General features: G+C 47.9%; 1 protein-coding gene across 1 annotated transcript in view; it reads right to left on the reverse strand.

Annotated features, from left to right (window-relative positions):
* Positions 1-22,802, reverse strand: part of LOC123347552 (antigen WC1.1-like) — an 838,191-nt gene that overhangs the window by 784,277 nt on the left and 31,112 nt on the right. The window contains exons 5-6 of the mRNA XM_044984910.1: positions 2,744-3,058; positions 2,185-2,499 (exon numbers count right to left, since the gene is read on the reverse strand). Of these exons, the coding sequence (XP_044840845.1) occupies positions 2,185-2,499; positions 2,744-3,058 (630 nt within the window). The remainder of the gene's footprint in view (positions 1-2,184; positions 2,500-2,743; positions 3,059-22,802) is intronic.

Below are 22,802 nucleotides of genomic sequence, written 5' to 3' on the forward strand. Positions count from 1 at the left end.
GAGCACAGGAAAAACTAGGATGATCTTGTTAAGAGCAGTGACCATCATTCAGTAGAGCTCAGTTCTGTTCTTGCCTCTGCTGCAGACTTCACTGGTGATGCTAAGCAGGTCTCTTAAGCCAGTTTTCATGGGGTGTGATTTGCAGAAGTACTGAGCACTCACAACTGCCGCTAGGGTCAAGACAAGCTGTGGCTGCTCAGCCCTTCTGCAGTCAGGCAGTGTGGTTGGGTGGAACCAGCACAGGGCTGCAAGTCAAAATATTCAGTTTTATCCTGGTTCCACTGCTGACTCACTGGGTGGCCTTGGGCAAGTCATTTTGTTTTCTCTCTCAGATTCACCAGCTGTAAAATGGAGCTAATAATAATACTTATCCACCTGCTTACCTGGAGTTCTGTGCGGGTTTATTAATGTCTTTGCAGTACTTTGAACACATAAAGATCTACAGAAATGGTGAGTACACTGAAGAATCAGGCCCTGAGGGTCTCAGGTTGGTGCCCAATCATCCCAAATAAGTAGCGAGTTTGGAAGTTTGGCTTTAATCATTGTATGTAAAATTTTTAAAAGCAGCTAAATGATGTAGGAGCCTACATGCCATTTTCAGAAATGATTTAGGCTACAAGAAGGTGAAGGCTTCAGGGTTCTTGGGATCCTACGTTACTGGAGAAAATGGGATTAAAGTCCCTAAGTCTCTTAAGCACTTTTGAAAATGTTATTCTTGGGCTTCTAAGTGCCTAAGTCCCTTTTGAAATAGCAGATTCTTATGATGCCTATCTCCCAGGGGTGTTTTGAAGACAAATTCATTAATGTTTGTGGTGCACTCTGATACTACTGTGATGAGCACCATAGAAAAGCCCATGAAGAAATTAATAATTCTGTATTTAGGGCAGTGTTTGTACGGTATGTAGAGTGAATAAGGCCCTGGGTCACAGGTTGAATGATGAGGATAAAAAGAAATATTCTACAGCTCCTTCAGCCCCTGTTCACCATCCTCCCTGTGCACTAAAGGAGGCAGGAGCTAGTGGGATGGAGGGGAATAATACAACATGTACATGAAATTAGATTGTGTCATAATGTATTTGCAGAAGGGAGGGTGGGGGGGCTGAATTAATATTGCGTGGGTAACCTTAACTCTGATATTTCCTAATTCTTGCGCATTTCGCTTTGACTAATAACACTGTTTAATTTTTTAATGTTTTTATGGAAGGTAAACATTAGAGCTGTTAACAAACCAGCATTTTTCTTGTTAAGTACTGTATGATAATGCAGTAGTTCAACTTTTAAACACATCAAAGAGATTGAGATGTAGAAATGGAATGAGAATTTTTGTTTAGATTCTAACTAAAATGTTGATTCATTTAAACTTTTTGAAAATGAAAAAAATCAATTTTCCTTTTCATATTTGGGTTTACAAGTTTTCCCCATCTCCCCTTTCTATTTTTTCATCTTTTCTTCCACTGTAAAAAGTTTGAAAATTTTTTTAAAATGTAAGAAATTGCGGGGGGGGGGGGAGGGGGGAATCTTTCTGAGATTTGTTTTCAACTGGAAAGGTGTGAAAAAAGTTAGAAAAAACCAAAGTGAGATAAAGTGCTACTTTCTCTGTGATGTGCTACCAAAAATATCCTCAGGAACTCAAGTGAGAGAGGGGAAATGTTTATTTTCAGCAATTTATAATTTAAGCAAACCTGAAAGGGATTTCCCTGCACTAGGGGAAGGCACTTCCCTGGCCCCAGCATTACCCTTTCCCAAATTGCAAAGGCTGCTGTAAACAGTGAAGGCATAAAAGCTTCTCAAGAAGGTGTTGAGAGTATTTTATAATAGAAAGTGTGAAGCAGCCTCCATATTGGGAACTGCTAGTAGCTCCCCCTCTAATTACTATAGCAGTGATTTCAAGAAGGATGGGGATAGTGAATTGGTGACATTTATGAAACCCGAAGGACAAAGTGCTGCCTCTGCTCCATTGCCCTGCGGAAGGACAGAGTTGCTAATGTTTTTACTGGAGAATCCAGGGCATTCCTGGGTCATCACTATTCTTTTTGTGATGATATTTATTTTAATTTTATTTTTAATACGTTTACCATTATTATAGTGGGTTAGGATCTAGCTCCCCCTCCCCTTGCTGTGCCCTGAGGTTCCCCTGCTTTAGGATCTAAGGGGCAAGTGTCATTAATCCAACATTACACTTACCTGAGCAAACCACACTGGCATCATTGTCGTGGGAGCACTGAGAGGCCCCCAGGGCAGTAACAGGGCAATACCCCAAATGAGATTCAGTTCCTTTACAGTGAAATGTGTCAGTCCGGACAGAGACAGTTCCCCTCCCAAAATACCCTCCTCCTGGGGCTGATATAGCGAATCCGCAGTCGAGCTGTCGACAGAGAACATTGGCATCTGGTAAATCCCAGCGTGAGTCACAGAGGGTTCCCCAGGCACCAAGAACCTGGATCTCCACCCTCCCTGAGCATGTTGTGCTGCCGTTTACCAGCCGGAGCCCTGTGTGCCCTGGGGAGAAGAGAGAAGGAGTTTAGAGAGGGCTCCTTGGAGCTATTTTATATCATATAGTTAAAGAAAGGAAAGTCAGGGGGGATTTGATGCAATTTTAGTTATCTTGGATCATTTGTGTTTTATGAGAAGCTGGTGCCATCCTATTACCCCAGCTCTCTGCACAGTGATATCAGTATATTGGTTCACCCTAATCTAAAATTCACATCACTGGGATTTTAAAGACTTTGCACTGAATTCTTACCTGAGCATATGGCTCCAGCATCATTTGCGTGTGAGCATGTCTGACTGATGTTCGATATCCTGGGACAGAACGCATGGTGAGACTCATTCCCCACACACTGGAACGCTTCAGTCCAGATTGGTCCATGTCCTTCTCTGAAGTGAGCTCCTCCTAGGATGGACAGAGCTGTTCCACATTGTAGTTCATTACAGATAACGTTGGCAGCTTTGAGATCAAAGTGGGCATCACAGACTGTGGTCCATGTTTCTCCATCTCTTATTTCCACACGTCCCGAACAGCCACTATGCCCTCCAACCAGCCGGGGCTTAATGTGCCCTAGAAATTCAATGAAGGCAAGAATTTACAAGGGAGTCTCAGGGAGTTAGATGCTCCATGGCCATCAGATTTTGGCTGAACACCAATCATGGCTCAGTGGAAAAGTGCAAGCAGCAGTTAGAAATAAAAAAAACAATATATAACAAATGGAAAACAGTAGTATTATATAACAATCAATATACATTAGATGTTAAGATGTGTAGAAAATTGATAAGGGAGGCTAATGATATTAGGGAAAAAATCATGGGTTGTTGTGCTAAGGAGACTCGTAAGGCATTTTTTAATTATACCAGGAACAAACAAAAAATCAGTGGTGGAGTTCCACTGCAAATCAAGATGTTTAAACTGTTAACAATGATGACAAAAAGGCAGAAGTATTCAATAAACATTTCTGATTTTGGATAGAAACAGGTTGTATCATATTATGTGAAAAGGATGAACTACTTATCAGTCCATTTGTAACTCAGGGGGAAGTTAAACAATCTTTACTATTTTTATATCAGCAAGCCTCAATAGCTGATAAAACCGCAGAATAAGAGAAATGTAGGGTTGGAAGGAATCTCAAGAGGTCCGTCTCCAAGGGAGGTTTAAGTATACCTAGGCCACCCTGACAGATGTTTGTGTAACTTCTTGTGCAAAGTCACTGATGATGGGGATTACACAACCTCCCTATGTACCCTTTCCAGTACTTAATTATCCCTATAGTTAGAAAGTTTTTTTCTAATATCTAATCTGAATCTCATTTGCTACAATCTAAAATGATTGTCTAGTCCTACCCTTGGTGCATATGGATAACAATTGACAAACTATCTTTCAGTTATTTGAAGACTGGTATCAGTTCACCTCTCAGTCTTCTCTTCTCTCAACTAAAAATGTCCAATTCTTTCAACATTTCCTCATAGATCATGATTTCGAAATCTCTTACTCTGTTGCCCTCCTCTGGACATTCTTCAATTTGTCTTTATCTTTCTTAAACAGTGATGAGCAAAACTGGACACAGTATTCCAGCTGAGGCCACATCAGTGCGAAGTAGAGTGGGACAATTACCTCCTGTGTCTTACATATAACATTCTTGTTAATACAATTCAGAATGGCATTTTCCTTTTCCACAACAGCATCACAACTTTTCAGATTGTGATCCACTATAACCCCAAGATCATTTTCTGCAGAACTGCTGCCTAGTCAGCTATTCCCAATTTTGGGGGGTTTCTTTGCATTTGATTTTTCCTTTGTAAGTCTAATGCTTTGCACTTGTCTTTATTGAATTTCACTTTACTGATTTCAGACCAATTCTCCAGTTTATCAAGATCGTTTTGAATTTTAACCCTGCCTTCCAAAGAGCTTGCGACCCCCTTAGCTTCATGTCATCCACAAATTGTGTAAGTGTATCTCTACTCCATCACCCAAGTCATTTACGAAACTATTGAATAGTACCAGCCCAGGACAGTGTTATTTTGTATTTATCCATAGGGACACAGCAATCACAGAGAAAAAAATAAAGCAACTGAAGGCCCACAGGGCTATGTCTTACCGAAAGCTCAGCTTTCCCCTCAAAATCTGGGCTGACTCAGCATATCCCAGGAACCCCTGCTTCTGGGGATTGTGCTACAGTCTCCTTCCCTGCAGACCTTGCCTCACCCACTCTGTTCATCAGGGCTCCCTTGTTAACAATTCCCAAGCTCGCATTTTAAGATTTTCCACCTCAGGGGCCTTCCCAAGGAAGGGGGGCTTGTGCTCAGCTTGGCCAGATGGAAAAGTTCAAAACCCCTGACACCTGTTTTCTCAGTTACGTACCAGTAACTGGGTTCTATGAAACCACTGTCTGCCGTCCTGGCACATGTATGGAGCTCAGACGGGGGTTACCCTTTGAACCCTGGTAGGAAATGTGAAAATAGCAGTAAAAGGGACTGAAGTGCACATAATAGTCACAGAAATACAGATATAGCCCATGTTCTTTGCAGGGTTATAGTAGACAAAGAACTGAACATGAGCTCCCAGTGTGATGCTGCTGCAGAAACGGCGAAGTTGATCCCTGGATGTATAAAGAGGGGAGCAATGACTATAGCTGGCTGAAACGCAGGGTTTCCAGTGTACAGGAAATTTCACTATTTTAAAATGTCCTGTGAATTGGAAATCCAGCTAAAATTTTGTTTTGGAAACTCCAGCCCATGGTGTATCCAACATGAAATTTGCTCCCAGGAACCCCGACAGATGCGGAGTGACACTGACATCCTTGTCAGTTTCACCACTGTTAGTATCAGGACAATCATGTCAATTTCTCACAGCCACTGCTGGGGCTCTGGGGCAGCCTCATCATGTGGCCTGCCCTGGACCGGAGACCCCCGGGCTCCCACACTCCTTGGCCAGCTGGCAGCCTAAATAGGCAAATAGCCCAGTCCGGGACATTCTGCAAGGCAGGGCTGCCCCAGAGCGACAGACCCTGGGACATGGAACCCATCCCAGGACTTCCAGAATCCCTGATGTAGACCCTGGAGCTGAGCCTTGGTTAGAGCTGGGGCTCCCAGGGCTTCCTATCCCATGGCAAAGAGCCTGAAAGCATTGGCAGGGCTGCCCTGGACGTACAGACCCTAGAAAGCCCAGGGTCTCCAATCTATATGGTGAGGCAATCTATATGGTGAGGCTGCCTCAGAGCTGCAGATCCTAGAAGACTGGGGTACCCAGCCCTGGGACAAGCTGCATGGCAGGACTAACAGGAGCAACCAGGAACCTGGCAGGGAACCATGGACATTTCCACCAGACCCTGCTTGTGGTTTCGAGAAAGTTCTTTGAACCTGATTCATTTTCATGACAAATACTGAATTCAACAAACTGGCATTTTCCATTTAAACTCTTGTTTGCCAAATAATTTCTAACCAGCTCTAGTAGGATGTTGATTTTTCCTGTGTGTGCAGCACTGGGGAGACAAATACTGCATCTGCTTTTAGCATCCACATTGTAAGAAGGATGTTAAAAAATTGGAAAGGGCACCGAGAAGATCCACAATAATGATTCCAGAGCTTGAAAATGTGCCCTGTAGTGAGTGATTTAAGGAGGCCAATCTGTTTAGCTTGTCAAAAAGATGACCTAGATGTGCCTTGATTTCAGTGTATAAATACCTTCCCATGGACAAAATGCTGCATATTAAAGGCCTTCTTAATCTACTGGGGAAGGCATAACAAGAACCAATGGTTGGAAGTTAAAGCCAGATAAGTTTCTATTAGAGGTAAGACAGACATAATACTGATGAAACATTGGAACAAACTACCAAGGGAAGCAGAAGATTCTCTACCTCCTGAAGTATTCAGAACAAAACTGGATGCCTTTCAGGAAGATATGCTTTAGCCAAACACAAGTTCAGAGGAAGTACAGAAGTAATTGGTTTAAATTCTTTAATCTTTGTTACCCAGGAGGTCAGACTAGAACTAAAGCTCCCTTCTGGCCCTAAAATCTATAAAGCTATGAATCAAAAATAAATTTAAGGTTTCAAAGAGAAGCACTCAAACATTCAGAACGCCAGACTTGTACCTGCCTGTGAAACCTTCATTAGTCCCTTTGTGACTATGGGTGCAGGTTCATTGTCCAGAACATGAACCTGGAAAAAGCGTGGTTGGTGTTGAAAAACACAGACACTCATGAGAAGTGCTAGGCATTGACACGTGCATAAACACATTCCAGAAGGGTAATACCAGAGCACCCTGATACAGGGTTATGGTGTAAACACACTTCCCAATGATGATACAGGGACACACTAACTCCTCCTAATGGTCAGGTCAGGATGACAAGGTGATGGATAGAGATGTTTTGATCCAACCAAAATGTACCAGGTAAAGGGTGGTAATTAACCACATCTGAGGGGCAAGACATAACTGATTCCTATCAGAGTATAAAAGACAAGTTGCAGAGGGAGTCTTCTGGCCTCGGAGTGGGGAGGTGGGGGTGGAAAGTCTCACCACTCACTGAGCCAAGTTCATTGTAAGAGGCATAGAGGTGCCAGTGTAACTGTAGACATTGATCCGGGGAGCTAGTACCGTGGTTTGTCAGCAATAAATCTGACGAGCGCCTTCACCACTGAACCAAGACTGTGGTCTTCTTGGGCAGTGTGATTGAGGCCTGCTGCGTTAGCTATCTGCACAGAGCTGAAAACACACACAGAGAGAAAACACACACAGCCAACACCTGACAACACCTGGGAGGTAGGGCAGTGTTGTTATCTCCATTTTACACATGGAGAACCGAAGCCCAGAGACACTGTGGCCAAAATTATCAAAAGCATCCACTGATTTTAGGTGCTCAACTTGAGATACCCAAATCCTGGCTTTTGAGAGTACTTCGGCTTGTGCAGCACAGCTCCCACTGACTTCAGTTTAGAGCTGTGAGTGCTCAGCACTTCTGCAAATCAGACACTCACAGTCTCAAGGGGGTGTGACAAAGTTCCTCTTCTACCTTGGTGGGTCCTGCGCTTCTTGGCGGATTTGCTCACCTCAGTGATCTTCTCCTCTGGTGGAACCCACAGTCTGGGTCAACTCCTCCTGTGTCTGATCAGGAGTTGGAAGGTTTAGGGGGAACCCAGGCCCACCCTCTACTCCGGGTTCCAGCCCAGGGCCCTGTGGATTGCAGCTGTCTAGAGTGCCTCTTGTAACAGCTGCATGACAGCTACAACTCCCTGGGCTACTTCCCCATGGCCTCCTCCAAACACCTTCTTTATCCTCACCACAGGTTCTGCCTTCTGGTGTCTGATAATGCTTGTATTCCTCAATCCCCTAGCAGCACACCCTCTCACTCTCAGCTCCTTGTGCCTCTTGCTCCCAGCTCCTCACACACACTTCTCTCCTCTGGCTCCTCCCCCCTAGACTAGAGTGAGCTCCCCTTTTTATACCAGGTGCCTTGATTAGCCTGTCCTGATTGGCTGCAGGTGCTCCAATCAATGTAGTTCTCTCCGGTGCCTTCTAGAAAGTTCTTAATTGGCCCCAGGTGCCTTGATTAGCCTGGAGCAACTGCCATTTTGGTTCCCATGGTACTAGGGATTTGCTTAGCCTGGAGCTAACATACCTGCTCCTCAATACTTTCCTGTAGCCATCCGTCCTTGCTTCATCACAGGGGCCACCCATAAAATGAGGAACACACAATTAATGACCACCTGTGAAACATCTGGTTTCAGCGACTTGCCAAGCATCACATAGGAACTCTGTGGCAGAGGCAGGAACAGACCCTAATTCCCCAGGGACCCTAATTCCCAACTGCCTTAACAAGAGACCCTCCTTTCTCTTTCTGCAATTCCCAGCCTGATACACTGCACACTTCACAATTCCTGCAACAAATGAGGCAGGGATCCTACAGACAACCACCTCCTTCACTCCACAGCCCTGATTCAGAGCACTGTCAATTCCGTGTGCTGCATAAAGCAGGGGTCCTGTGGAGAAAATAGCAAGTTATCATGTAATGAAAGGCTGAATCTTAATGCATATGTAAAGATGGTCCAAAATAGAGTTGCAAGGCTTATTTTTTATGGCTCAACTTTGCAAACTTAATGTTCCTTAAAAGTAAAGTTTTGTGCATAATTTCCTACGTTTTTAAAAAAGCAAACTGAAAAAATAGATGTTCCAGAATGCGGAATCATGTTGCCACCCCCATGGGTCATCAGCAGCTTTTCAGCCTTTAGATTCACCACACAAACCTCTGCCACTGGAGCTAATGGAGTAACTGACAGCAGTAGTAGGTTGTCATCCTCTTTGTGGACCAGCACTAGAAGAGGATCAGAAGATTTGGCTGGAGGGTTTGACAGATATTTGCTGACAGCAGGGGAATGGCAAAACTCAGGGATACTGCGTTCCATTCCAGGCTCTAGAGAGATGTGTGTTCAAGCCAGAGCTGCCCAGAGGATTCCAGGGGTCTGGGGTCTTCGGCGGCGGGGGGGGAGGGGGGCTCTGCTTCGGCGGCGGCGGTGGGGGATCCTTCCACTCTGGGAGCAGCTGCCGAAGTGCCCCGAAGACCCGCAGCGGGGGCCCCCCGCTGCCGAATTACCGCCGAAGCGGGACTCGCCGCCGAAGCGCAGCCGGGTCTTCGGGACACTTCGGCAGCAGGTCCCGGAACGGAAGGACCCCCCGCCGCCGAATTACCGCCAAAGACCCGGCTGCCATCCCACTTTGGCAGTAATTCGGCAGTGGGGGGTCCTTCCGCCCCGGAGTGGAAGGACCCCCCGCCAGTGAAGACTGGGAGAGGAAGAAGCTCCGGGGGCCCTGAAAAACTCTCGTGGGGGCCCCTGCAGGGCCCCGGAGCCTGGGGCAGATAGCACTAGAAGAGGATCAGAAGATTTGGCTGGAGGGTTTGACAGATATTTCCTGACAGCAGGGGAATGGCAAAACTCAGGGATACTGCGTTCCATTCCAGGCTCTAGAGAGATGTGTGTTCTAGCCAGAGCTGCCCAGAGGATTCCAGGGGTCTGGGGTCTTCGGCGGCGGGGGGAGGGTTCTGCTTCGGCGGTAATTCGGCGGTGGGGGGTCCTTCCACTCCGGGACCAGCCGCCGAAGTGCCCTGAAGACCCGCAGTCTGGGCCCCCCGCCGCCGAATTACCGCCGAAGCGGGACCCACCGCCGAAGCGCAGCCGGGTCTTCGGGACACTTCGGCAGCAGGTCCCGGAACGGAAGGACCCCCCGCCACCGAATTACCGCCAAAGACCCGGCTGCCATCCCACTTCTGCGGTAATTCGACAGTGGGGGGTCCTTCCGCCCCAGAGTGGAAGGACCCCCCACCAGTGAAGACTGGGAGAGGAAGAAGCTCCGGGGGCCCTGAAAAACTCTCATGGGGGCCCCTGCAGGGCCCCGGGGCCTGGGGCAAATTGCCCCACTTGCCTCCCCCCCGGGTGGCCCTGGTTCTAGCAGTCACAGATCCTTCTTCCCATGTTCCTCCTTCAGCCCCCTCCCCTCCAACCTGTCCCTGTCCCAGTTCTGTCTCTTCCCCATTCCTTGCTCTACATCCCAGTCCCATTCTCCTTGTCTACCAATTTCCAGTCTCCGCTCCTCAAGCTTCTCATCCCCAGACCCAATCTCCTTGCCAAGCCAGTCCTAGAATTCACCTCTGGCTTCCCCAGCCAAGTGCTAGTTTCCCTCCCTGTTCTCTGCGCTGCCCCTCCCCTTTGGGGCCCTCATCTGATCTGTTTCTCACTCCCACACTTGCGCTGGGTTCTCCTGTCTGCCTCAGCCCCCAGTTTCCCTCCCTGGATGCCTCATCCAATCTCAAGGCTTCTCTACATGAACACGTAGTTTGTGGCTAAATTTAACCCGCACTGGGCTGCTGCACAGTGAGTGTCTGTGTGGAACCTGCTGCTGCGCACTAACATTCCCCTAGTGCTTTGAAACGGGACTAGATCTGTTCCCTAGGGAGCTGTTAGGGCTTGTCTCCCCTCCTGCGCTGTATCAGTGCCAGTGCATCGATGCGGTGGTGCTGATTTAGCACGTCTGATGAAGATGCATTACATGGATGGAAGAACGTTTTAAATCGATGTAACTTACGTTCTGGGCCGGGGGGAGTCACACCCCTGAGTGACATAATTTACATCAACTTAAGCGCTAGTGTAGACAAGGCCTCGGAGCATGGCAGCACAGTCCACACAGACACTGGGTGACTGTCAGGACAGTGCAAGGTAGATTTACACCCCAGCTTGCCACACGCTAAATGTTCGTGTGGATCTGCTCTCACTCTCCCCCACCCCACCCTGGCTGCTTATTCCAGTCTCGTTGCCCAGTTAGTCTTAGACTCCCCCGACACCCTGGTTCCTCACCCACCTCCAGTTCCTCCCCACTGGTTCCCAGTCCCACTCTCCTCACCCAGTCAGTCCCAATCTCACCAGCTCCCAATCTCCTCGCTCAGCAAGTCACAGTCTCTCCTTACCCACTCCCTCTCCTAATCACCCTGCTTAGCCAGTCCTAGTCTCTTTCCCTCTCCTCCGAGTCCCATTCTCCTTGCTCTGCCAGTCCCCATCTCCCACTTTCTCTCCCAGTCCCAGTTTCTCTCCATCCACCAGACTCCAGGCTCAGAATATTCCCCCTGCATCCTTGTCCTCATCTACTTTCCCCTCTCACCCTGTGTTCAATTCCGGTAGCTTCCTCCCCACACTGCCTCGGTCCAATAGGTGGAAACAGTCTCCCTCATCTCAGTTCTAGTGCCTGGTGCCTCACCGACCCATAGCAGCCAGGAGCATAATTTCAGCATAATTGTATTGGTTACACATCTTGCCACTGCTGCAACCCATCACCTTGTGATGAAGGGGCTTGTGTGCTCCAATGATCCTCAGAGCTATGCTATCGGGAGCTTCGTTTTTCTTCACATTTGGTATAATGAGAAGATTCCAGAAGACTTGAGAAATGCCAACATTGTTACCATCTTTAAAAAAGGAGATAAGTTGGAGTGTGGAAATTATCGTGGCATTGCCTTACTATCTACAGCAGGGGAAACTCTCGCCCGTATCCTCTTAAACCGATTACTTCCCATTGCTGAGGAAATATTGCCAGAATCTCAGTGTGATTTTAGACCATCTTGAGAGACAACCAACATGATCTTCGTTGCCCACCAAATCCAGGAAAAGTCTTGGGAGCAAAATCAGGACCTGTACATGGCCTTCATCTATTTGACAAAGGCCTTTGACTCTGTCAATCACAAAGCCCTGTGGAAGATGCTGCCCAGATTTGGCTGCCCTCCAAAATTTATTCAGTACAGAAAGGATGGGCGGCTTATTAAACTTTGACATTTCTGCTTTAAGTCTAAGGTCCTCAGGGCGTCCATTACTGACCTTCAGTACGCTGATGACTGTGTCATTGTCACACACAATGAGAGTGCCCCTCAGTCCACACTGCATTTTTTTGCACAAGCTTACCGACACCTATGACTCTCACTCAATATCAAGAAAACTAAACTAAAGTGCTCCATCAGCCTGATTCAGGCCTTGCACATCACCCACCAGAAATCACCATCAAGGGACAGACCTTAGAGAGAGTTGAGGACTTCTGTTACCTCAGTAGCCAACTTTCTCAAAATACAGAAATTCACAGTGAGATCCAGCACAGGATCCATTGTGCAAGTGCTTCCTTTGGGAAACTGCTCTGGAGTGGTTTCACAGCCCGTGTCCTACGGAAGGACACCAAGATCCAGGTCTATGAGACAATTGTTATTCTACACTTCTTTATAGATGCAAAACCCGGGTGACCTATCAACAGCACCTCAAGAGTCTGGAGAGGTACCACCAATGATGCCTCCAGAAGATCCTTTACACCAAGTGGGAAGATTGCTGCACTAACACCAGCATCCTCATTGAAGCCAATGCCACCAACATTGAAGCAATGATCCACACTCACCAACTCCGTTGGCCTGGACATTGTATGCAGATGCCAAACTCTCGCCTCCCAAAACAAGACCTCTACTCTTAGCTCACCCATGGTCAGAGATCCTGTGGTAGTCAGAGGAAATCCTACAAAGACACACTGAAAGTGTATCTCAAGAAAACTCATGTGGACATCACAAGCTGGGAGGAGCAAGGAACCAACTGATGTCAATGAGGCCACATTCTCCACCAGGCAGTGACCTGCTTTGAGGAGAAGTGCCTTGCCTTTGAAGTTGAAAAGAGAGAGAGAAGAAAGGAAAGAAAAAGAACTTTCTCCCAGCAGGCAGCTGACCCGTCAGGAAACGTATGTACCTACTGCGGGCAGATCTATGGTTCCAGAATCAGACTCTGAGTTGTCTCAGGACCCATATGTAAATCTGTGGTAGAGATTATCCTCGAATGGAGGGATCACCAATGATGGTGATGCTGCTGCTGCAACCAATGAGGCTGGGGCCTACAGACAAAAGCCTCTTTCACTGTGCATCCCTGATTCACTCCCTGGGCACCGTCCAGCCAGTGCAATGACTGAGTTGGAACCTTGACGGAGGAGAAAGTTTTGGCGAAGTTTGGTATGAATCCAACCAGAAATGAGAAGTGAAAGCTGGACGAGAAGGGGTTGAGAGAGTCAAAGTTGCTGAGGTAATATCTTTTATTGGACCAACTCCTGTTGGTGAGAGAGACAAGCTTCTGAGCTTGCACACAGCTCTTCTCTGTCAGATCAAAAGTTTGTCTCTCTCCAGCAGAAATGGGCCCAATAAAGGACATTACCTCACCCACCCTGTCTCTCTCATATCCTGGGACTAACACGGCTACAACAACACTGCATATAAGAAGGTGACTGTCACTTTTTGGAAAGTTTTCTAGTATTCTGTCAGGACAGCATCTCTCAAAAATCACTTGGTGCAGAAACATCACAGCTCCCGTATGTGTTTGTTCTCAGTGATATCTAGTGCACAGAACAGTTTGTAGATGACTGGGTGGTTATTTCTGGAATAATTCTGAATGGGCCCAATCCTGAGTCCTTTATCCTGCTTCTAACTCAGTCTGTACAAACCAAACTCACATGACAGTCAATAGCTGCCTGCCTGTTTAAGGAACCCTGGGTTTGGCCTTAGGAGCTGGCCCTGAATCTCTATCCAGGGAAGACGGGGATTAGTGACAAGAAAGAACATAACTATAAGGGCCATGAAAAGACTCATCCTCCTCTCCAACCATGTGGAACGACCCTGCCAGCACTGCAGGGTTTAAAGGAGCCTTTGGGCCCAGCTAGCCCCACCCTTCTGTACCTGCAGCCAATGCCAGGCCTGGGGGTGAGAAAAGGAGAGAGCCTGGCTCAGTTGAGGGCTGGCTGGGGAAGAGGCAGGAGCTATCCGCCTCCCTACCTGAGGGGAAGGGTCACTAGCCTGCCAGCCGAGGCAGCCACCAGGGAGTAAGCACTGTCTCCCCAGCCAAGGGGGACTGTGGAGGAGACTAGTAGCCTCCAGCAACTGAGGTAACTGGGTCCCTAAAGCCCAGAGACATTGTGAGGTTCAGTCTCACCAAACTTACAGCTGCCCCACCTGAAGGAGGCTGGGACGAAAGGGCATCCAAGATCCACGAGAGGCGCTATGGGGTACAAGCCACCCAGCGAACGGTACTAGAGGGGCCAGGCCCCAAACAAAAGGGACAGTGGTAGGAAGTAGCCCAGTGCAGGGGATTTAGACTCCCTGCTGGGAGGCCTCCCCTATTCAGGGGCAGGACCCTGGTCTGGGACATGGTAGAGAGCAAGAGCCTGGGTTCCCTACCCCACTGCCTAAAAGACTGAGGCAAATTGACCTTGAAAACAAGGGGCTGGAGGTTAGGGGAACCAATCACTAGGCAGCCCGGCCCTTCAAACGCCCTATTGCAAACTCAAACTTCATTCCCACTGCAAACGTGCAGCTCCAGCTGATATGTGGGCACAGTTTTACAGAAAGGTGCACAGAAGGGACTTTTGCTCTGATACCCCTTTGTTTGTGTGCAGCTCCCTCCTCCTGGTGAGGCTCAGAGGAGAGGGACTCCCTGCTGTGCACTTGCTAGGTGGGCAGCACAAGGCATTGCAGTTGTTATTACCACATTAGGGAATTTACATTGGCAAAGGTCGACCTGTTTTCTGCAGGGTTTCAAAGTCCTGACAATGAAGCTCATTTTTGTAAAGTTCCTGCCCAACCCATCTTTTTATTTTGTAAAAATATTAGGAAATTGCAGATAGAAGCACGGTCTGAATGAGTTCTCCCCTGACAGCTAGCTGGGAACGGGAAACACTTCAGGAGCAAACTGTATTTACATGAACACACCTCCTCTACCTAGATATCCAGCAGATAGAGCGGGATGTAAATTACTGGGGTGTAAATTTATCTCACACTAGCCTGCTGCACACTGAGTGTCTGTGTGGACCCTGCTGCTGCACACTAACATTTTCCTAGTGCTGTAAAACAGGAGTAAATCAAAGCACACTAGGGAACTGTTAGTGCCCGCCAGCATCGACCACATGGACACTCGGTGCATGGCAGGACAGTGCAGGGTAGATTTGCACCCCAGCTTGCCACATACTAAATGTTCATGTAGATCTGCTCTCAGTCTCTCCAACCCCACCCTGACTGCTTATTCCAGTCTCGTTGCCCAGTTAGTTTTAGACTCTCCCCACACTCTGGTCCCTGATTCAGTCTGTCCTCACCCACCGCCAGTTCCACCCCACTGGTTCCCAGTCCCAGACTCCTTGTCCAGTCAGTCCCAGTCTCCCCCAGCTCCCAATCTCCTTGCTCAGCAAGTCACAGTCTCTGTCCCCCAACTCTTGTTCTATTTACTCAGCCAAGCCAGTAACAGTCTCCTCCCCTCCCTCCTCCCAGACCCAGTCTCCTTGCCCAGACAGTTCCCATCTCCCCCTTTCTCTCCCAGTCTCAGTTTCTCGCTTCCCACCAGTATCCAGTCTCGGAATGTCCGTCTGTCCCCCGGCCAGCCACAGGCTCCTTGTCCCAATCTACTCTCCTCCTCTCATCCTGGTTTGATTCTTGTCCCTTCTACCTTCAATTCAGGTGGTTTCCTTTCTGCACTGCCTGGGCCCAATAGGGGAAGACAGTCTCCCTGGGACAGAGTGCTGGGGGTGAACAGATGAGCCTGCACTCGGATTGTGATGCTGGCAGACCGGGTGCCAGCTCATGCCAAAGCCCCAGGTCTCATTGAAGGCTTACAAATGCACAGCCTGGCCAATTCACATGTGCATTAGTATTGGTCATTGTGATTATTAAATGTGTAAATGTATAAGAGTGTTTAATCTTCAAGAAAACTAACAGGATGTTATTTGCATTATTCTCACTTATCTGTATCCCATTATAATGCAATAGCAAACATTTACACTGTGTATAGGCCTGTAACTAAATAACCCATCAAACGAGAAAGAAGCCTTGTGGAATGCAAATAAAGAACTTTCACAGGCAAGTGGTCATTGTGTGTGATGATTGGAGGCAAACACTCTAAATGCATTCCTCACTCTCCGTCATCAAAGGAAGATTCCGTGTGGGTAATGACCCTCTCAGTTTGTTTTCTGTGAGAAAAAGCTGTAAGTCTGGATTCAGGGAAAGATCCTTCATCTCTGGACTGTCTGATTTCTAACAGGGTGGAATAAGTGAACAAAAAGATGGAGCTCCCCAGAGTTATTCAGGCCCTGAGAGACTTTTTGGAAACTGGCAGATGACAACATCTCTGCTACAATTTTGAATTATAGACGGTGGCCACTGGGAACTGCGGGCAGCTGTGAAATGTAAACAAACTATCTGGCAGCCCGGCAACTGATTACTCTGATGGGCCAGATGTGGCCTGCAGGCCGCAGGTTGCCCACCACCGGTCTGAGGGCACTGTCTGTGACTCCATGGTAAGACTGTTATAGTAATCCAGGCACAGGTGCCAGCTTCCAAATTGTCCCGGGGGTGCTCAACTCCCGCTCCGCCCCCAGTCCCATCCCCACCCCACCCCTTCCCCAATGCCCCGTCTCTTTCTATCCTTCCTCCGAGCGCACCCCATTCCTCCCCATCCCTCTCAGTGCCTCCTGGACACCACGGAACAGCTGATCACAGTGGGTGGGAGGCACTGGAAGGGAGAGGGAAGAGTTGATCGGTGGAGCCACCAGCAGGCAGGAGGCGCTATGGGGGGAGCTTAGCTGCTGGTGGGTGCTGAGCACCCACTAATTTTTTCCACAGAGTCGGTGCCTATGAATGTTACTGGTCTGGTGAAATCTAATTATTGAACACACCACCAGTTTGCAGTGTCTGCACTGTTTTCTGACAGTCTGCCCTGAGGTAGTCAAGTATCAGAGGGGTAGCCGTGTTAGTCTGGATCTGTAAAAGCAGCAAAGAATCCTGTGGCATCTTATAGACTAACAGACGTTTTGGAGCATGAGCTTTCGTGGGTGAATACCCACTTCATCGGATGCATGTGAGGTAGGCACTCTCAGTCATAAGTCTTTCCAGACAGTGTGACACTGATCTCTTTGACGTCAGTTAGTCCCCCAAAGAAAGCTGACTGAGGTCATTAGCTAAGAAGGCTCACAGACTGGATGGATAAAGAGCCAAGTAACCCATCAGCCCGAATCTGATAAAGAAGCACAGGAAGGATGCCCCTGGTGGGGAAAGAGAGAGGGTAACAGGGCTAGCTGAGCCCAGTCTCAGAAAGGCCTTAGGGGAGGGAAATCTTTCTTCTCCTCAGGTCCTGAGGTGAGGGCCAAAAACACAGAGGATACTGTGCACAGACTGTTGCATGGGAACTGTAGTGCTATTGGTGGAGGGAACTCAACACAAATGGCACAGTGAATGCACAACTAGTGGAGTCTAGGCTGTTTCTGTTGTTGCTAGAGAATTTACATCTGCAAGGGCCAGGCTGTTTTCTGCAGAATTTCAAAGCCCTGGCAATGAAGCTCATTTTTATGAAGTCCTGCCCATCAGCTTTAGTTTTTAACAATGCTAGGAAATTGCATATCACCCCCCACCTTCCCCTTCCCCATGTTAAGAGGATGTTGAGATTTTAAATAGAAACGCTCACAAGGATTTAGGTGGGAAGCCTATGACAGATACAGAGGCAGCTGTGGTAGTGACCCAAGCAGTGGAAGACACAATGAGGATGACTGGATGTGGAAGCTGCGGCATGTACATGATCCTGGAGGGGGTACCTGAAAAGAGTTTCATCTGCATGAAGTGTCACCTGATAGAGCTGATGGAGGAAAAGATCTGAGGATTGGAGATGCAGGTGGAAACTCTGAGGCCATGGCTACACTTGCAGATTTGCAGCGCTGTAGCAGGGTGTGAAAAAACACCCCCTCTAGCGCTGCAAGTTGCGGCGCTGCAAAGCGCCAGTGTGATCAGAGCCCCAGCTCTGGGAGCACGGCTCCCAGCGCTGTATGTTAATCCCCATAGGGAGGTGGAGTACGGACAGCGCTGGGAGAGCTCTCTCCCCGCGCTGGCGCTCCGACCACACTCGCGCTTCAAAGCACTGCCGCGGGAGCGCTCCCATGGCACCGCTGTGCAGTGCTAAGTGTAGCCACAGCCTGACTGAGTTTAGAAGGGGGGTCGAGCAGATGATGGAGCAAAGACACAAAGAGGCTGAAGGGAAAAGCTCAGACTTGCAGATGGAAGCAGGACCAAAGAACTCTGAGGGAAGACTGCTGGGTGAGGAAAGTGGACGGTGGAAGCATGTGACTAAGGATATGTCTACACTACGGGATTATTCTGATTTTACAGAAATATTTTTTTGGAAACAGATTGTATAAAGTCGAGTGCACGCAGGCACACTAAGCAAATTAATTTGGCGGTGTGCGTCCATGTACCGAGGCTAGCGTCGACATCTGGAGCATTGCACTGTGGGTAGCCATCCCATAGCTATCCCATAGTTCCCACAGTCTCCCCCGCTCATTGGAATTCTGGGTTGAGATCCCAATGCCTGATGGGGCCAAAAATTTGTCGCGGGTGGTGTGATGATGCGGTTCTGGCAGGACCCAACTGAGAGTGCCAATTCAAGATAAATTGCTTAAACAGGGCAGTTACATACCAAGGCTGGGGTTTTTCCACCTCTAAGGCAAACCAAACCAGGCAGACAAAGAGGACTTTGGTCTCACCCCATTGGTTAACCACAAGTCACACAAGCAATTACCTTAGACACTCCAGTTTCCCAGTATCACCACCAGTGCCACTCGTCCTGGGGATGAATGGTTATGAAAACCAACACCCCAATAAAAGAAAAAGGTTCTCTCGATCCCAAAGAATCAAGCCCCAGACCAAGGTCAATATATAAATCACAAATCACGCTGTTGCCAATCCTTTAGAATCTAAAATCTAAAGGTTTATTCATAAAAGGAAAAAGATATAGATGAGAGCTAGAATTGGTTAAATGGAATCAATCACATATAGTAATGGCAAAGTTCTTAGTTCAGGCTTGTAGCAGTGATGGAGTAAACTGCAGGTTCAAATCAAGGTCTCTGGAGTACATCCCCTCTGGGATGGGTCATCAGTCCTTTGTTCAGAGCTTCAGTTTGTAGCAAAGTACCTCTAAGGGTAAGAAGCAGGATTGAAGACCAGATGGAGATGAGGCATAAGCCTTTTATAATCTTTTCCAGGTGTAAGAACACCCCTTTGTCCTTACTGTGGAAAATTACAGCAAAATGGAGTCTGGAGTCACATGGGCAAGTTCCTGCATACTTTGCTGAGTTACAAGGCGTATCTGCCTTCTCTCAATGGGTCAATTGTATAGCTGATGGTCCTTAATGGGCCATCAAGCAGGCTAGGCAGAGCTAACACCAACTTGTCTGGGATGTCACCCAGAAGTAGAGCATAAGTTTGAAGTACAAACAGTACAGAGCCAATAGTCATAACTTCAACTAAAAAATGACACATGCATACAGACAGCATAATCATAACCAGCAACCCATAACCTGGTCTTAGACACTTATATGACCCCCTTTACATACGATTTGGTGCCACTACAGGACCTTGGTTGCAACCAGGTTCTATATGTTCCCAGATTATATCAATAACGTCACAGGTGGTTATGGGTAAATGTCGTCAGTCAATCCTCCCTCCGTGAAAGCAACGGCAGACAATCATTTCGCACCCTTTTCCCTGGATTGCCTGGGCAGACGCCATAGCATGGCAACCATGGAGCCCATTCAACCTTTTTTCACTGTCACCATATGTCTACTGGATGCTGCTGACAGACGCAGTACTGCAATGCTACACAGCAGCATCCCCTTTCCTTTGCAAGTTAGCAAAGACGGTTAGCAGCCCTACTGTACCGTCTGCTGCTTTGCAAGTTGACAAAGACGATTACCAGTCATACTGTACCATCTGCTGCTGTCAGGGTGCTCCTGGCCGGCCTCGGTGAGGTCGATCAGAGGCGCCTGGACAAAAATGGAAATCACTCCCCAGGTTATTCTCTTCTTTAAGTTTTGTCTAATGGAGAGTCAATCCTGCCTAGAATATCAGGCAAGCCTACTAAAGAACCAGAGAGGCAAATGGCTGCTCTGGATCAGAGACCCAGACATCCCGCAGAAATGATGAACTGCATGCCATTGTAGGGGATGCCCCTGCAACAACCCCACCCCTTGCTTCCCTCCTCCCACACCCCTCCTGGGCTACCTTGGCAGTTATCCCCCCATTTGTGTGATGAAGTTTCTCATTCATGCATTCTTTATTACAACACTGACTTTATTGCCTCTGCAAGCAGAGATCACAGAGGGGAGGGGAGGGCGGTTGGCTTACAGCGAAGTAGAGCGAACCACCATTCTGCACTTGCTCAGCCTATAGCTGAAAATGGGAATCTGTGATAAGCAGTAGGATAGAAAAACAGGCAGGACTGAATGTCCATTTGTGTGTGGGCTTTTGGTTGACACTGGTAAAATACAAAATGTCCCAGGTTATGTATGTTGGGGGACAGTTCTAAATGGCAGCTTAATTTTTTTATTTGCAGCAAAACATAGAGGTCTAAGTATCTGATTGTGAGCCCTAGTAGCAAGGGGTAGGCTGGGGTAGGCACAACTGCACAATGCTGCTGACTGGGAGGGCAGCCTGAGGCAGAAGCCTACAACTGGCATGGTATTCCAGGCAGGACTGAATCCCCATTAGACAAAATTTAAAGAAGAGAATGACCTGGAGTCATTCCCATTTTTGCCCAGGAGCCTTTGGCAGACCTCACCGAGGCCAGCCAGGAGCACCCACGGGACGATGATGACAGATACCAGTCCTACTGTACTGTCTGCTGTCCGCAAGGCAAGGGGATCCTGCTGTGTAGCGCTGCAGCACCGTGTCTGCCAGGAACATCCAGTAGACATATGATGACATTGAAAAAAGGTGAGAAACAATTTTTTTCCCTTTGCTTTCATGGAGGTGGGTGAGGGGCTGACGACATATACCTTGAACCACCCGCGACAATGTTTTTGACCCTTCAGGCTTTGGGAGCTCAGCCCAGAATTCAAATGGTTTTCAGAGAGTGCGGGAACTGTGGGATAGCTACAGTCACCAGTTGCCCCTCCCACCATGAGCATCCATTTGATTCTTTGGCTTTCTGGTACACTTATCTCAGCTCCTTAAGTTTTTCGCAGCACTGTGTTGAGTCCCCGTTGTGGCTTCTGTCCATCATGGCCTTGGAGATTTTTTTCAAATGTTTTGGCATTTCGTCTTTTGGAATGGAGTTCTGATAGAACAGAGTCATCTCCCCATACAGAGATCAGACTCAGTATCTCCTGTACGGTCCATGCTGGAGCTCTTTTTTGATTCTGGGACTGCATGGACAACTGTGCTCATCAGCGCTCCATGCTGGGAAAACAGGAAATAAAATTCAAAAGTTCACGGGGCTTTTCTTGTCTACCTGGCCAGTGCATCCAAGTTCAGATTGCTGTCCAGAGCATGGTGCACTGTGGGATAGCTCCCAGAGGTCAATAGCATCGAATTGTGGCCACACTAACCCTAATTTGAAATGGCAATGTCGATTTCAGCGCTACTCCCCTCACCGGGGAGGAGTACAGAAATCAATTTTAAGAGCCCTTTATATCGAAGTAAAGGGCTTCATTGTGTGGACGGGTGCAGGGTTAATTTGATTTAACACTGCAAAATTCGAGATAAACTCGTAGTGTAGACCAGGCCTAAGAGAACCAGGCAGAGGAAAAGACGGGCTAGTGAAGGAGAAATAGTGCTCAGGAACAGGTTTGCTGAGTTGGAAAATGAAGAAGGGGCACAGCAGGTTGTCGATGAAGGTGAGAGGGCAAGGAAGAAAAGTCCTTGCTAGTCCTATAGGAAGAGGGGAAGAGTCAATGGAGATAACAACAACAAATATGAGCCCCAGGAGGGTATGAGATGGGTTGCAGAGGATTGCAAGGGTGAATAGGAATCCCGAGGACTTGCAGCCAGAGGGAACAGGGAATAGACTGGAGAATCGCACCATCACTAGGAAAAGGCAGGTCTACGTGACTGGGGACTCCTTACTGAGAAGAATAGACAGGCCTGTAAGCAGAGCTGATCCAGAGAACAGAAGGGTGTGCTGTCTGCCGGGTGCTAAGATATGGGATGTGGACTTGAGGCTGAAGAGGATCCTATATGGGAGCGGGAAAGAATCCGCTGGTTGTCCTTCATGTGGGAACGAATGCTATGGCTAGATTCTCACTGGAACATATCAAGGGAGACTATGCCAGGCTGGGGAAGATGCTTAAGGAAATTGAGGCTCAGGTGATCTTCAGTGGGATTCTGCCTGTTCCTAGAGAAGGGCAACAAAGGTGTGACAAGATTATGATGATCAACAGATAGCTCAGGCAGTGGTGCTATAAGGAGGGCTTTGGGATGTACGGCCACTGGGAGGCATTCATGGAGAGAGGACTGTTCTCTCGTGATGGACTTCACCTGAGTAGGGAGGGAAATAGAGTTCTAGGATGGAGGCTGGCACAACTGATTAAAAGAGCTTTAAACTAGGAATTGGGGGGAGATGGTTGGGAGATGTCCAGGTAATCTCCACGCTGCATTTTAATGTGGGGAGGGAAGAAAACGAAGAAAGAAAGGATACAGCCGTGGGTAGGAGAATGGACATAAGGAGGAAGGGTAGTGTAGATACCAGTCTAATAGGTGATACTGGGGGCAGAATGTCTGGGCCTAATCAGGTAAAGAATGTGAGCAAAGCCAAAGAGCAAAAATTAAGGTGTTTATACACCAATGCGAGGAGCCTAGGTAACAAAATGGAGGAATTAGAGTTACTGGTGCAAGAAGTGAAACCAGATATTACAGGGATAACAGAAACATGGTGGAATAGTAGTCATGACTGGAGTACAGGTATTGAAGGGTATGTGCAGTTTAGGAAAGACAGAAATAAAGGCAAAGGTGGTGGAGG

Source organism: Mauremys mutica, chromosome 1 (genome assembly GCF_020497125.1).
Source record: "Mauremys mutica isolate MM-2020 ecotype Southern chromosome 1, ASM2049712v1, whole genome shotgun sequence".
Classification (NCBI taxonomy): domain Eukaryota; kingdom Metazoa; phylum Chordata; order Testudines; family Geoemydidae; genus Mauremys; species Mauremys mutica.